This window comes from Planococcus citri, chromosome 3, assembly GCF_950023065.1.
Source record: "Planococcus citri chromosome 3, ihPlaCitr1.1, whole genome shotgun sequence".
NCBI lineage: Eukaryota > Metazoa > Arthropoda > Insecta > Hemiptera > Pseudococcidae > Planococcus > Planococcus citri.
The window spans coordinates 70,294,513-70,309,337 of NC_088679.1; the positions used below are offsets into that span (position 1 = coordinate 70,294,513).

At 34.5% G+C, this 14,825-nt stretch overlaps 1 protein-coding gene across 2 annotated transcripts; it reads right to left on the bottom strand.

Annotated features, from left to right (window-relative positions):
* Positions 1–1,560: 1,560 nt before the first annotated feature.
* On the bottom strand, positions 1,561–14,371 carry LOC135838729 (uncharacterized). 2 transcript variants are annotated; one of them, XM_065354477.1, is made up of 9 exons: positions 14,269–14,371; positions 14,127–14,198; positions 12,953–13,146; positions 12,369–12,493; positions 12,180–12,277; positions 9,122–9,369; positions 8,776–9,035; positions 7,122–8,652; positions 1,561–3,050 (listed from the first exon to the last, which is right to left on the bottom strand). In XM_065354477.1, exons 3-8 carry the CDS (start codon positions 13,127–13,129, stop codon positions 8,520–8,522), a joined length of 1,041 nt encoding a protein of 346 aa, XP_065210549.1. In that variant the 5' UTR covers positions 13,130–13,146; positions 14,127–14,198; positions 14,269–14,371; the 3' UTR covers positions 1,561–3,050; positions 7,122–8,519. The 2 variants fall into 2 exon arrangements, with proteins under 2 accessions (XP_065210549.1, XP_065210548.1); XM_065354476.1 differs by lacking the exons at positions 8,776–9,035; positions 9,122–9,369; positions 12,180–12,277; ... (2 more) ...; positions 14,127–14,198; positions 14,269–14,371 and having other exon boundaries at positions 7,122–7,453.
* Between the last annotated feature and the right edge of the window lie 454 nt (positions 14,372–14,825).

Here is a 14,825-nt window from a genome sequence, read left to right on the forward strand (position 1 = left end):
TTAAACCCACCAGCAGTCGACTTCGTAGTGTATTGAAATTAGTTTGCTGAATGAATTTCGGCTTTCCGTCTCCATTTGATAAAACTTTGTGGGAATTTCAAGCTTCAAAAATCTGCTGGAGGCTCCAGAACTGCTCAAAACGGTTTGAAATCGTTTCCAACCGATTTGGCGTGACGAAAATAGAGTATATCCCAAATCTCAGCTTCCCTGGTCAATTTGGTAAAATTTTGATTTTTCCCCCTTATTTTTGACCTAAATTTGATTTTCAAAAATTCACCAAAAATCGAAAAAGGCACTGTAGCACTTGAAATTTTGACAGGTGATGAATTTTTGCCTAGTCCTATGTTGGAACGCAAAATCTGCGATGTTGGCGTAGCAGCAAAATTGATTTTTTTTTGTTGGTAAAATTGCTTCAAAATTGGTCAAATATGCATTTAGTTGAAATCACAAAATTAAGTACCTGGACCTACCTACCTACCTGAAATAACAAAAAATTGCTAATCTAAAACTGAGAAAAAATAGATGAAACAATATCTAGTACTGAAAAATCAACTCAAAATAAATGAATAAAATTGACGAATTAGGCAAAATTTTGTCAAAATTTGCTCAAAAATGAGTTACCATATCATGAAAAGAGTTTGAAATAAAGAATGGTTGACTAAACTCCGCAAAAATCACGTAAAAAGGCTTCAAATGACAGAAAAATTGTGGGAATTGTGAACATTTGAGAGGGGTTTTGCGATAAGGTCCCTTGTGGTGATATTTCAATTTTTTCAGGAGAGAAAACATTGAATCGTTTCGATTTTTTCGATTTTTTTTTTTTTTTGATTTTCAGGTGCAGTGTTGTCTTGCGCATAGGTTGGATGGGGAATTTTGACGAAATTCGTTCATCATCGTCTGATATTCGTGATTTAGAAAAGGGGCCTTGTGGTGAACAGCCGAATTTACACAATGTTACAGACTACCCCGCAAAAAAATACCGAGAAATTCGAATTCGCCATGAAATTTTACATAGGTAACAACAAAAAAATAATTTTTCCATCGACATTTTTTAATGTTTTTTTTTAAAAATCAAAAACGAAAAAACGTTGTTTTTGATTTCCCAAAAATGTGAGTTTTTGAGTATTCATGTTCAAATAATTTAAAACGAGAATTTGATGAGCTAGGCGAAATCTGATTGCACCATTCGATTTCTTGTGAAAAAGTAAGTCGGAATCGCCAATAAAAAAAAAAAAACGTCGCCTCTCATTATTGTAGTTTTTTGGATAGGTTTTGAAGACAACGCTGGGTAACTACACAGAGAACCGTTTTTCAAATTACACATGTTTTTTTTTTTTTTGGATTATATATGTACTTAGTACTTGGGAAATCAACTTTAGCTAGGCGAAGAATCAGAACTCTTATAGATACCTACATACCTGAGAGGTTTTTTCAATTTTATTTTCAGTAAGTATGTGTTTGTTTGGATGGTTTTTGAAAATAGCATTACGTTCATGGAGAATCATAACTCATAAGGTGGTTTTTCATTATTTCAAAATTATTAAATCATTAAAAATTGAAATTCGTGTCAATGAAAATTATATTTGGAGAAAATTTATACAGTAAAAATTTCAATACATCTTATTACGTAGTTTAAAAGAGGATACAAATTATGAAATACATACATATCAATCTAATGTGAATACTGAATTTTATATTTTAATAAGGACAAACAAAACTTGAAATTTATAATTAACATGTTTTTTTTTACAATAAAATTATCCGCGGTAATGCAATTTTATGCGTCAATCAGAATCACTCAGAGCACAAGCTATGTCAGATTCCGCACTTTCTTCTTCTGATGATTCATCAAAAGAGATATCGTCATCATACTCACTATTATCTTCATCGCTGAGACGAATAATCATTTCATCTACTTTGTCTTCCATCAGAGTATCAGTTTCCCAGTATTTATTTTCCAATTTTATGACATGATTCGAGTACTTTTTCGCTTCACTAGGCTTAACATTATCTATACTTCTTCGAGTAACTTCTTGTAATTTTACTAATGAAAAATTACCTCCGCTTATATTAATTGAAGCTTCAACTTCTTTTTTTATTTGAGACCACACCAACTGAATGACATTAAGCTCGCACATATATGGTGGCAGTCTTAAGACATCATGGCCCTGACTTTTAAATAACTCATCGATAGCATATTTTTTTGTTGGTGGTTTATGGGCTTCTATTAATTCGTATAATTCAAATTTTCTCATTTTGTCGTTGTATGGAATGTTGTTTGCCTCGAGCCAATTTTTCATCACCGTGTCTGTGGCATATTTTGTTGGTACCTTATCGAGCAGTGTTGTATGATATGGAGCATTATCCATTACAATCACTGATTTTGGTGGTAGGCTAGGTATTAATTTCTCGCTCACCCATTTTTTAAAATTGGCACTATCCATCTGACCATGGTAATCACCTTTAGTAGAATTAGCTTCGAATAATAATTCTGATCCCTGTAGCAAACCATGTTCTGAAACTGCGTGTACCAAAATTAACCGATTTTTCGATGAAGTATCTACGATCACTCCTTCTGAAAATTCCGACTGCCTAGATTTCTTAAAAGTCGAGTTGTTATTGATGCACGTTTCATCGATATAAAATATGGGACGGCCCTCTCGTCGATATTCTCGAATTTGTTTGATATACTTCCCTCTCCATTGTACGATTTCAGGTTTTTCAATAAGCAATTTCGTTCGAGCACCGCATTTCTTCCACTGGTAACCCATTTTATGTAAAATTTTTCGAAGCGTTTCTTTTTTGTAGGGGAATTTGATATTTTCTTGTAGTACTGGTAGTAGTTTTCGAAGAGATGGTACTCGTGGTTTGTCCTCGAAGTAAAAACTTTGAATGGTTTTCCTGATTACTTGAAAATTGAATTCATCCATTAGCGAAGTACTCTCTGCACGTTTCCTTCTTTTACCAGGTGTACTAAGTTTTTTTGGCATCGCACAAGTCTCATTTGAACTGCTAGAAGTGGATTCTTGTGCTTCCTTCTTAATCCTTCTCTGCAAAAGCCATAGAAATCATACATGTTATATGAACGTCCAAAGTATGTATGGTAGTCATAAGTCATAAAACTTGTAAAAGGGTCATCCCATGTCAATTCGACCAAAAAAATGTGATTTTGGAGAGGTGATAGGGCCTGGGATGGGGCCGAATCAAAAATCTTACGTCATATTCGTGTTCAGCGTCACCAAAAACATACTATTTCATGTGTCACACGAATGAAACAATTTTTGTTTACTTTACTCCTTTGAGAAGGTTCAAAATACTTGAAAAATTCAAAATGCAATGCCCTTTCGAACTGTGAAATCAGTTTTGATCAAAAAGTCGGGGAGCCAGCATTAGGACCAATTGCACCCCCCGCCCCCACCGCCGATCTCACGGGACAACTTCTTTCTTGAAAGGGGAGTCCGGAGAACATTTCTAGGCCTTATCCTCAAAAAAAAGTGGCACTACATACTTACAAAATGGCGGCCATTTTGATTGGCAGGTCTGTCAAAATCGCAGATTTTGCGTCGTAGGACCTGCACAAAATTTTTTAAACCATACAAAGTTGAATCGAAAGAGCAGGCAAAAATTCATCACCTGTCAAAATTTCAAGGGCTAAAGTGCCTTTTTCTATTTTTGGTGAATTTTCAAAAATCAAATTGTGGGGAAAAAATCAAAATTTTACCAAATTGACCTAGAAAGCTGAAATTTGGGATATACCCTATTTTCGACCTGCCAAATCGATTTAAAACTGTTTCAACTCGTTTTGAGCAGTTCTGGAGCCTCCAGCAGATTTTTGAAACTCGAAATTCCTATAAAATTTTATCAAATGGAGTTGGAAAGACGAAATTTATCCTGCGAACTAATTTAAATACACCACGAAGTCGACTGCAGGTAAATTTCAAGCCGTTTTGGAGGCTCCAGCGTTTTTTTGAAAATTACTGGAGCCTCCAGTAGATTTTTTAAACTTGAAATTTCCCCAAAATTTCATCAGAATGAAGATGGAAAGCTGAAATTAACTCTGCACTCCAATTTCAACACCTTCTGAAGACGATTTCAGGCAGGGGTGCTAACCATAACCGCAAAAAACTGAAAACCCAAACCCAACCCCAAACAAGATCCATAATTTTAGCCATTTTCAAACCCTAACTGAAAACAAAAACCGAAATTTCATAGGTTTTTTAAAAAACCGTAAAAAACCATAACGAAAATAATGAAGCAGCGTGAGTGAAACCGAAACCTAAACCGATATAATTTATTTCGGTTTGGGTTTTTTTCGGTTTTTTAAATTTTTTTTGGGAGATTTTTCTAATTTCTGACTTTTGAGACTCGAAAGTCGAAATCCAGGGAAATTGATAAATATAATGAACTGAACCTAACGAATTGGGTCCTTGGTTGTTGCTGTTTGGGTTGTGAAGAAATTTTTTTTAAAAATATGTAAAACCCAAAAAAACCGAAAACCGAAACCGAAACCGAAATTTTTGTAAGTAAAACCGAAATTTTGAATTTCAAAACCAAAACCGAAAAATGTTAACAAAAAAATTGGAGTGAAACCGTAACCTTAATTAAAATAATTAAGGTTAGCACCCCTGGGTGGGTTCAAGTCATTTTGGAGCCTCCAGCAACTTTTTGAAAATTACTGGAGTCTCCACCAGATTTTTCACAACATTTCATCAAATAGGGTTAGCAAGCCAAAATTCACTCTGCAAACGGGGTTTTGAAGCTTCCAGAGACTTTTTGGAAATTTCAATTTTCCTAAAAACGCCATACCCTTATGACAAAATTGATCAAAAAATCGCCTAATCGCTAGCGACTAGCCACTTTTTTGTATCAACTAACGATTTATAGGCTAACAACCAACGATTTATTGCATAAATCTTTAGTGGCTGGGACAATTGACGATTTTTATTATGATAAATCGTCAGTCGTCCAAGCAACTGGAGATTTTTACAGTGATTTGTTTCCAGAGCAACATTTGACTGTTCTAAAAATCGTGAGTTGTTCACACCACAAGCGACTTTTCTAGATATCTCTAGTTGAAAGTAATTCTTTAGGTGACGACTAGCCACTTGACCCTAGCAACTAACGACTCTTTTTGTGTAATTCGCATACTGCATGCCTTTCTTTTCCCCTCGGCCATCTGAGTATTTTTCAAATTTTTAACGGATTTCAATTTCCGTTCTTATTGTTAGTGTTAGCTGTTAGTATGTGATGTGACTGTTACTTCGGATACACGGCATGTTCAGTTGTTTATCTAGCATTGGTAGTTTGTGTAGTTCAGTATAAGAAATCGATTTCTTAAAATGTGTATTCGTATATGAGTGAAAGATGTGTGGTTTTTTTCTATAGCCAAGTTAGATATTTTGCAATAATAATATTATTGCAAAATATCTCGTATTCATTCGATTTATGTACGCCTATACAATAATTATGTATATTGTGACGAGTGAGACTGGGATCCATCAATGGAGATACTTATATGTAATGAGTGGCAGACTGCAGTTATTGAGGAAATTCAGAGATGTAGCCAACAAAAAAGCATTAGGGGCGATTGCGTTTCTCTCGAGCTCAAGCGGAAGAAAATTTGATCCAACAGGTAAGAACAGAAATAGACGTTTTGAACTTTTTGAACTTTCTTTGAACACTTTTTCTGCTCTTATTTCGCTTTAGCTGTGATTCTATCTTCCATTTTCATAAAATAATAACGAGTATTTACATTTTTATTGTTCTTGGTACCAAAAAATTTTGCTTTCTCCTTCCCTTAAAAAATCTTGGCTACGTCACTGAGCATGTATGATGTGTGTGTTAGTTTTTTTCAATTGCGCGGAATGTTGTTCTTTGTTACAAATATCGCTAGAAATGCTACGTGTTCTTCATTGAAATAGTGTTTGTGGTATCGTATACATACGATTTCAAAGTTGCTAGATCGTCAGGCAGTCGCTAGCAACTTTTTGGGATAAAATCGGCCGACCAAAATTGTGGTGAGTCGTTAGCAACTGACGAGTCTGCAGTCGTTAGTCAACTAGCAACTAGCAACTCTCAGCTAATCGCTAGTTGCTAGTTGACTAACGACTGCAGACTCGTCAGTTGCTAACGACTCACCACAATTTTGGTCGGCCGATTTTATCCCAAAAAGTTGCTAGCGACTGCCTGACGATTTTTTCTAACGATTCTGAAAAATTTTGTCAACAGGGTACAACCTTAAATAGTCACTGGAGGCTCTAGAATGACTTTAACCCATCTGAAGTCGTCTTCAGAGGGTGTTAAAATTGGAGTGCAGAGATATTTAATTTCGGCTTTCCATCTCCATTTCATAAAAGGGTTTCAAGTTTCAGAAATCTACTTACTGGAGACTCCAGTAATTTTCAAAAAACACTGGAAGCTCCAAAACGACTTGAAATTCACCTGCAGTCGACTTCGTAGTGTATTGAAATTATGTAGTTTGCAGAATGAATTTCGGCTTCCCAACCCCATTTGATGAAATTTTGGAATTTCGAGTTTCAAAAATCTGCTGGAGACTCCAGAACTGCTCAAAACGGTTTGAAACAGTTTTAAATCGATTTGACAGGTCGAAAATAGGGTTTATCCCAAATTTCAGCTTTCTAGGTCAATTTGGTAAAATTTTGATTTTTCCCCACATTTTGGCCTGAATTTGATTTTCAAAAATTCACCAGAAATCGAAAAAGGCACTTTGGCCCTTGAAATTTAGACAGGTGATGAATTTTTGCCTGCTCTTTCGATTTACCTTTGTACAGTTTAAAAAATTTTGTGCAAGTCCTATGTTGGAACGCAAAATCTGCGATTTCAGCTGACCTGCCCATCAAAATGGCCGCCATTTTGTAAGTAGGGCCACTTTTTTTCAGGACAAAGCTAAAAATGTTTCTCAGACTCCCCCTTTAAGAAAAAAGTTGTCCCGGAGGATCAGCCGGGGGGGGGGGGTGCAATTGATCAATATGCGGGCTCCCTCACGTGGGTGGGTAGACATTTTAAAAATAATTTGAGCGAAATCGAAGGATATGACTCAAAAACGTGGGTCGAATTGAGGTGGAATGACATCCAAAATAAAACATTCTCAAGACCCTTACCACTGTTTTTTCCGATACATCTCCGTAAAGTGCCACTCTAGCCATAGCCTTATCCAATTCAAGGATGGTTGAATTTCGCCGTTTTTCTTCCTCACAAACACATATGATATTTCGGATTATATTTCGTCCTTCACTATGCACGGTTTGTCCTTTTTTTCTTTTCGTAGTCATTATTAAAATAATACACAATTCACTGTTGAATATTTAGACAGAACCTTTTCCAAAAACTACACTTCTGTTACATTTAAATAACATGAAACTCGTATACAGTCTCAGTCTCATACAGCATACACACGCGGTCGTACAAGGTACGTTGCAAAACGGTGACTGGCAGGTGCCGGGTGGTGCGTCAACAGGTAAGAGTCGAGGGGGAAAAGAACCAGTAAACGTATATACAGAGATGAAAGGAAAACGAGTTTACTCCTCGTGACTATGAAGGGGTAGAATAATAGCAAGGGGCACAATAAATAATTTCAAGAGATCGTGTATAGATGCTGCACGAAGCAGCCCACATCAGTGGAATTGCTAGTGCACCAGTTTGAGTAGAACTGGCGCTGGGCAACGAAACTGGAACGGTCTTCTTTCAATGGCCGGACTCGTAGCGCTGGAATGTCCTCCGCCCTTCAGTTTCTTATAGAACTTGATATTTTTGAAATCGAAAAATTTTTTCTTTCAAGTCATCTACTCAATATTGTTGTTTTTGTTGGAAAGATTAAATTCATCTTCTCTTGGATAAAAAATGAAACTTCGAGTTGGACCAATCTTCAAAAAGATATGAAAAAAATGGAAATCGCAAAAATTGCATTAAGTACATCTTCCTACAAAGAAATAATGTTCAGCTTTCATCTTTTGAAAAATCTTGCCCAATTGAAATGGAAATTTTTGAGGAAATCCAAATAAATATTCAGCTATTGAAATCGTCTTTTCAATTTTTGATTAATTTTTCGTGCTAATTTTTAATTTTTTATGCTCTTTCGATCCGTATACCTTTGTTCAGTTCAAAAAAATTTTGTACGAGTCCTATGTTGGAAATCAAAATTTTTTTCGATTTTGGCTGACCTGTCAATCAAAATGACCGTCATTTTGTAAGTAAGGCCAACTTTTTTTTTGACAAGTTTTCTTTAAAATGTTCCTTAAGTTAGGGTGTCCTCTTTAAGAGAAAAGTTGTTTCAGAGGTGAAATTCGAATGAATAAATGAATAAAAATACAATAACAGGTCATTTAGTATTACAAAATTCTGGAATTATGTTCGTTTGGTTATGTCTTCTCCGACTAAGTAGTATGTTCAAAATGAAAAAAGGTTGCATGACCAAAATTTAGATCTATACGTCAAATTTTCTAGATAAACAAAAAGTCAAGATTTGATGTTAAAAGCTCTTCGCGACGTGTTTGTTGCGTTCAATTCGAAGAGCTTCGATCTGTCAACGATTCAACGAATTCCGACTGTATGGTGATAGAATGAATTCCTTCATTATGGAAAAATTCTTCGACTTTTTCCGCCAATTTCGTGTATTCGGATAAAGTTTTATATCTGAAATAAGAAAATTTACGATCATTAAGAAAATCAAAATCTCATCCATGAACTGATTCAAGCTCAATATTTTGTCGAGTCAATTTTTATACTTAGAATACATAATCGTGTCTATAAAATCACCTTATGTGAGCAGATGCGATTAGTTTGTCGCTGGTCAACTGCCACACGTGGAACTCATGAACCGCGGAGATACCATTGAAATTTTTTAAAAGTCGACTTCGAATTTCATCTACTTGAATATGCGGAGGAAACGTTTGTAATAAAATTAACGCAGTTTCTCGTAGCAGTGACCAGACAGATCGAAGGATTATCGTAACCATTAATAAACTCAGCGTTGGATCTACGTAATTTTTGTACTTCCAATTCGTTTCGCAAACAATCTAGGTATAAAATACACAATACACATCACCGATGAATGAAATTGATCCAAATGCTGTTGAAATACCTAATTCAGAAAATTTCCTACCATAGCAGAAATTATAACTATAACTGAGTTTAGGGCATCGGCTAAACAATGGAGAAATACTCCTCTCATGTTCATTTGTTGCGATGATGTGCTCTTTTCTTCGTGAACAAGATTAGGTGGTTGGAATCTTTCAGCGTTTTCATTGTCATCTGTAGCTGTAGCATTGGTGGCGCCGGCTGAAGCTAATTGCTTTAGTTTTGAATGGTTGTGCGACATTCTACTGTGCGAATGACTGTGTCCGCCGTGATCTGTTGTGAAAATAATGATTTGTAAAGAAAAAGACCATTCAGTAATTTAATTGGGGATATTAATTGTTAACAGAAATGGAAAAAATATTGGTTACTTACGAGGGAACTACCTGAACCGGCAGAAACGAAAATGAACGAATCAATGCTAGATCGAAAGGGGACCACCTCAGGACCCCAAATCCAAAATTTCAAGTGCTAAAGTTGATTTCTCGATTTTTGGTGAATTTTTGAAAATTGAAAAATCCGAAAAATTATCAATTAATACCAAAAATAGAAAATATTGATGAAAAATGGAATTTTCTCGGGAAGTGGCTCAGATTGTGTCCTTAACTCATTTACGACTATCGAAATTCGTAAAACCTCAATTCCAGTCATTCTGGAGCCTACAGCGATTTTTTATCATTTCTCCAGAAACTTGAAATTGCTGTGGAACGGCTAAAAATCAACTTTAGCACAAATAACTTTATTTGGGGCCTATGTGGGTTGCATTTAACCATTTTTCGCGGTTGTCGCGATTATCGGCGTCTGCCGGTTCAGATGTGTATTTTTTGCCACTGGAAAAAAATGACAAAATTTGAAAATGTTAAATATTCCATCTTTTGCGATGCGACCTATTCGAAATCAAGCTCTGACCGATTTTCGACGTTCCGAATAGGCAAAACCTCCATTTCGACCATTCTGGAGCATCCATTAACATTTTAAAATTTTGTCATTTTTTCCAGTGGTCAAAAATACACATTTGAACCGGCAGACGCCGATTTTCGCAACAACCGCAAAAAATGGTTAAATGCAACCCACATAGGCCCTAAATAAAGTTATTTGTGCTAAAGTTGATTTTTAGCCGGTCCATAGCAATTTCAAGTTTCTGGAGAAATGATAAAAAATCGCTGGAGGCTCCAGAATGACTGGAATTGAGGTTTTACGAATTTCGATAGTCGTAAATGAGTTAAGGACACAATCTGAGCCACTTCCCGAGAAAATTCCATTTTTCATCAATATTTTCTATTTTTGGTATTAATTGATAATTTTTCGGATTTTTCAATTTTCAAAAATTCACCAAAAATCGAGAAATCAACTTTAGCACTTGAAATTTTGGATTTGGGGTCCTGAGGTGGTCCCCTTTCGATCTAGCATTGATTCGTTCATTTTCGTTTCTGCCGGTTCAGGTAGTTCCCTTGTTAGGGTTTTGTGATTACTTGATTAGGGTTCTGGACTCGAAAATATTAAGGTTAGTTTTTTTTTTTTTTTTTTTTTTTTTTAGATTATAATTATAAGACGTGATGAATTGGTATGCCGAGAAGGGGGGGGGGGGTGAGACTGAAATTTCCTCAACTTTTTTTGCCAGATTTTCCCAACTTCTTATTCTAGATTCCCCTTCCTCCCCACAGTAGTTTTCATGTTATTTAGCCAGATGTAGTTCGAACAGATATTGGGAGAGAGAGTTGGAAACTAAAGAGTTGAATAATTTTAAATGTTCAAAAACGATGCTTTTTTATACTTGCCAAAAGATTTGAGTTTGTGTTATTGCAAGGTTGGTATTGTAATAATTCAAAATATTCTAAAATTGACAATTTTTTATAATAAGTATTATTTATCGTATCTTTTTTTTTAGCTTTTTGGCTTTTGAAAATCAAATTTGCGAAGCCAAAAACTTCAGAAAATTTACTATTTGTGTAGTTCAAATAAATCGTTTTTAATAAATATTATAATAAGAAGATTCAACCCTGGATATCTAACAGGTAGTGAAAGTAGTGAAAATTAGCGATTTGCGGCTGAAAAGTAATAAAAAATGTCAAAGATTGCCAAAAAAAACTGATTTTTATCATAAAAATAACGTCGTCTTACTTCTCGAATCCCAAATTTGACAAAGCTTCTATCTCAATTTGCTCTGGTCGATTTTCTTTTCTACTCTACAATTTAAATTTATAAAAAATTGTCGTTCTTTTTTGAAAAAATTTCAAAGCCAAGAAAAATGAACGGGTGATTGGGGGGGGGGGGGGTTTAAAATTGTCTTGAAATGTTGTTTAAAATGTAGTGAAACCCCCAAAATTTTGTGCTTTTTGTTATTTTCGAATAAAATTTCACACCTTTTTTCGTTATTTTGCACTCTTACCAAACCCTGTAGGTATTGATTTGTTTATGTTTCTTGAATATTTCTGAAGTTGATTTTTTATTCTTGAAAGTTTTTGAAAAATTACACGTAAAATTCTAATTTGCCCGAGCGAAACGAGAGCAAAAGCTTTACAAGAATTGATGATTCAAACAGCAACATATAACTGATGCAAAAAGTTGATTTTCATAGCTTTAACATTTAAAAATTTTAAGAATAGTTTTCATAGTAAATTATAATTAAATGGCAAAAGCTTTCGAAAATTGATAATTTTTCAACCCTTCAACTTTGATCTGTGAAAAGAAAAGAAAAATGATCTCGTGACTCGTGAGCGAAAGGTGTGAAAAATTGATGATAATTCGAAACGTACTTACATACAACAACATTATTTCTTGAATTTTTAATGATGCAAAAAATTAGTTTTCATGGCTTTAGCATTTTCAGTTTTCACGAAATTATAATTCCTATCTATTTTTTTAAAAAATAAGTATGAATGAGGCTCGAATGAGGCGAGGGCAAAAGCTCTCAAAAATTCAGAATTCTTCATTTTATTCAGGATTTAATTTTCTGAATTTTCGTCGAAAAATAGTAGGTAGAGGTACATGTTTTGATATTCCATGGAGAACTTGAGATTTTTAAAAGGAATGAAATTTAATGAAAGATGAATTAAATTTTCGAACGATAGATCGAGATACCTTACCGTGGAATAAAAACAATCCAATGACATTTACGATCAATCCTAACACTCCAACGGGGTAAATTAATTCAGGTCTACGAATATCTTCTACCTGAATTAACCTAGAAAATCAATACATTTATCAATGCCTTTGTACGATACTTACTATAAATATAATGAGAATACTGAAACGTTATCTTATCATTTACTTACCGTTTACAAGCATCAACGGCGATTGTAAGACACAGCGCTACTAGAAACACAGCATTTACAAAAGCTCCCAGAACCTCGGCTCTTGCCAATCCAAAGGTACTTTTGGACCATTTTTTCGACGATATCTGCGAGTAAAATAATCATTCTTAATTAACATCAATGATACTGAATTGTTCGCTGCTTTAGGAAATACCTATACTTAAATAGTGTAACATAATAGTTCTTTGAGATTAAACGTGCCACTTCAATATTTATCGCGACATTTGATATTCATCAAGTGCATGCTATGAAAAGAATTTCATGTGTACAAAGTACACATTACAAGTCTTAAGAATCCATTAAAAAATCCTATCAGATTCCACTTTGAAGTTAATGAATTTCATGGAAATTGAGTGTTTTTCTTCATTAGATTCTGAATACTTGGATGTAGACAAGTATTCAACAATCACCAAAGATAATAAGAGGAGTATCGAGAATGTTGCTGGGATTCTGGAAACGTGTTTGTATAGTTGATTTACATATTTACTTCGAATTAGCCTAAGGGTGAAAAATATTGCAAAGATGATGCTATTGTACGTATGTACCTCGTTCGAAATGAAAGCCACTACCAATGTCGCCACATCGCTCAGCATATGAACGCTGTCAGCTACCAATGTCGTAGAGTTTGTAATGTATCCGTATAAAATCTCCACGAAGAAGCATATTGTGTTTAGCCAGAACATCGATATCATTCGGCATTGCTTCCCGGAAAATCGACCCATATTGTTAGATAATTTATCTGAAAACCACAAAAATTATCATCATACAGATAATGTTTAATGAAAGATTGAACTGAATATTATGCTTAAGTATCAAATTCGCAGAAGATCAAGTAGGGTAACGGACCAGTTTTGTACTCCTCCCACCCCTCCACAATTTTGTGAAAAATAATCTCCCAAAGTCATAAATCGATTTGAAAACCGTGTTAATAATATGTTTTGTGATTATTTTGGAACACGATGACCTTGAGCAGCTTCATTTTCAATTTCATGTTCATGGTTCTGAAGACTTCGAAAAATTTGATACAAATTTAGCTGGTTTTCTTAGAAAAAAAATTCAGAAGTATGTTTTGATTTTATGGATTGGGACGCACTAATTTCCATAAAAATGAACAAAAATTTCTCATCAGAACTATTTGGTAACAATTTTAAAGCAGGGGAGGGGGTAAAAAAAAATAAAACGAAAAACCATAGGTATTAATTTTTGTTCTTTAATTTTTTTTACCCTCCCCCCCTTCAGAATTTTAGCTCGCGAACGACCGATCGTTGGCAAAACGAATAAATGATTTGATACTCCTTAAATACCTACTTATAGGTTTTCTATGAAAACAAAATAATGAAACAAAAAAAAATTTAAGGCTCAAAAATTTATGAATATGCAGTAGGTAACATAATTAGAAACGTAAAATCAGAGCAAGAACTTACGCAGAAAATTCTCACTAATTTTGTCCGCCAAAAATTTCAAAACAATAATAAGTTTCTAGGGGAAAACATCGTGTTTGCTTCTGGTGGTCCAAAAATTTTGATGCCCAAAAATACGTCTATTAAATTTTGTCGATGAAAATTCGAGCATTATTTCTGATTGCTGTACCTACGAAGAGAATTTCGACGAGCTGTTGATTGATAACAAAAGTAATATACAAACAGCCGAATCACAAACACTGTAAGTACATGCAGTAGTTTATGGAGATGGTATGAAGAAAATTAATTAATGACTCACTTTTTACGAAGAAACCAGACGAGGATCCAAACGTTCTCCGTTCTCCGACGATTGACAGTTATGATCACTAATCTATGTGCTAAAAATTACTATACTACCGTACGTAAATGGCATCAACACTGGTTGTAGTGGTTGTACTTACTTATCTACTGTGTTTAGGCCTATTGAACCTTTTCATGTGATAATGAGTTTTGTTAAGTCTAACAAAGTACGTAGATATCCAGCGAAGCTCAGATATAATATCAACTTTTGTTTCCATCTTTCTGGCATCGTTACTGAACTCCAGTAACATACTAAAGACATTTTTCTGGGAGGGGGAGGAGGAGGAGTTTGATGATGATATGTACCAACTCAAATATCCAATTCTACCAAATAAGCTAGATACGTTAACATTTTTCTTACCTCCCTCTACCGACCTGAAATTAAAAAAAATTGCTAAAAATGAGAAAAAAATTAATGAATGATATCGAAAATCGAAACAAAATGTAATTTTGCTGTAATTGCGTAAAGTATCGAAATAATTGTAAAATTAGTATTAAAAGGCCTGAAAATCCCCATAATTATAATAAACGATAAAATTTGAAAAATTGACCAAAATTTTGCTAAAATTTGCTTTTAAAAAAAATGAGTTACGATGCGATGTCATGAAAAAAGTTAAAAGTAAAGAATGGTCGACGAAACACCGCAAAAATCATGTTA

Coding starts and splice junctions, on each gene's coding strand:
- LOC135838729 (XM_065354476.1), bottom strand. CDS start 7,292: ATGACTACGAAAAGAAAAAAAGGACAAACCGTGCATAGTGAAGGACGA. Junction 3,051..7,121: donor ATGTATCGGAAAAAACAGTG/GTAAGGGTCTTG, acceptor TGGCTTTTGCAG/AGAAGGATTAAGAAGGAAGC.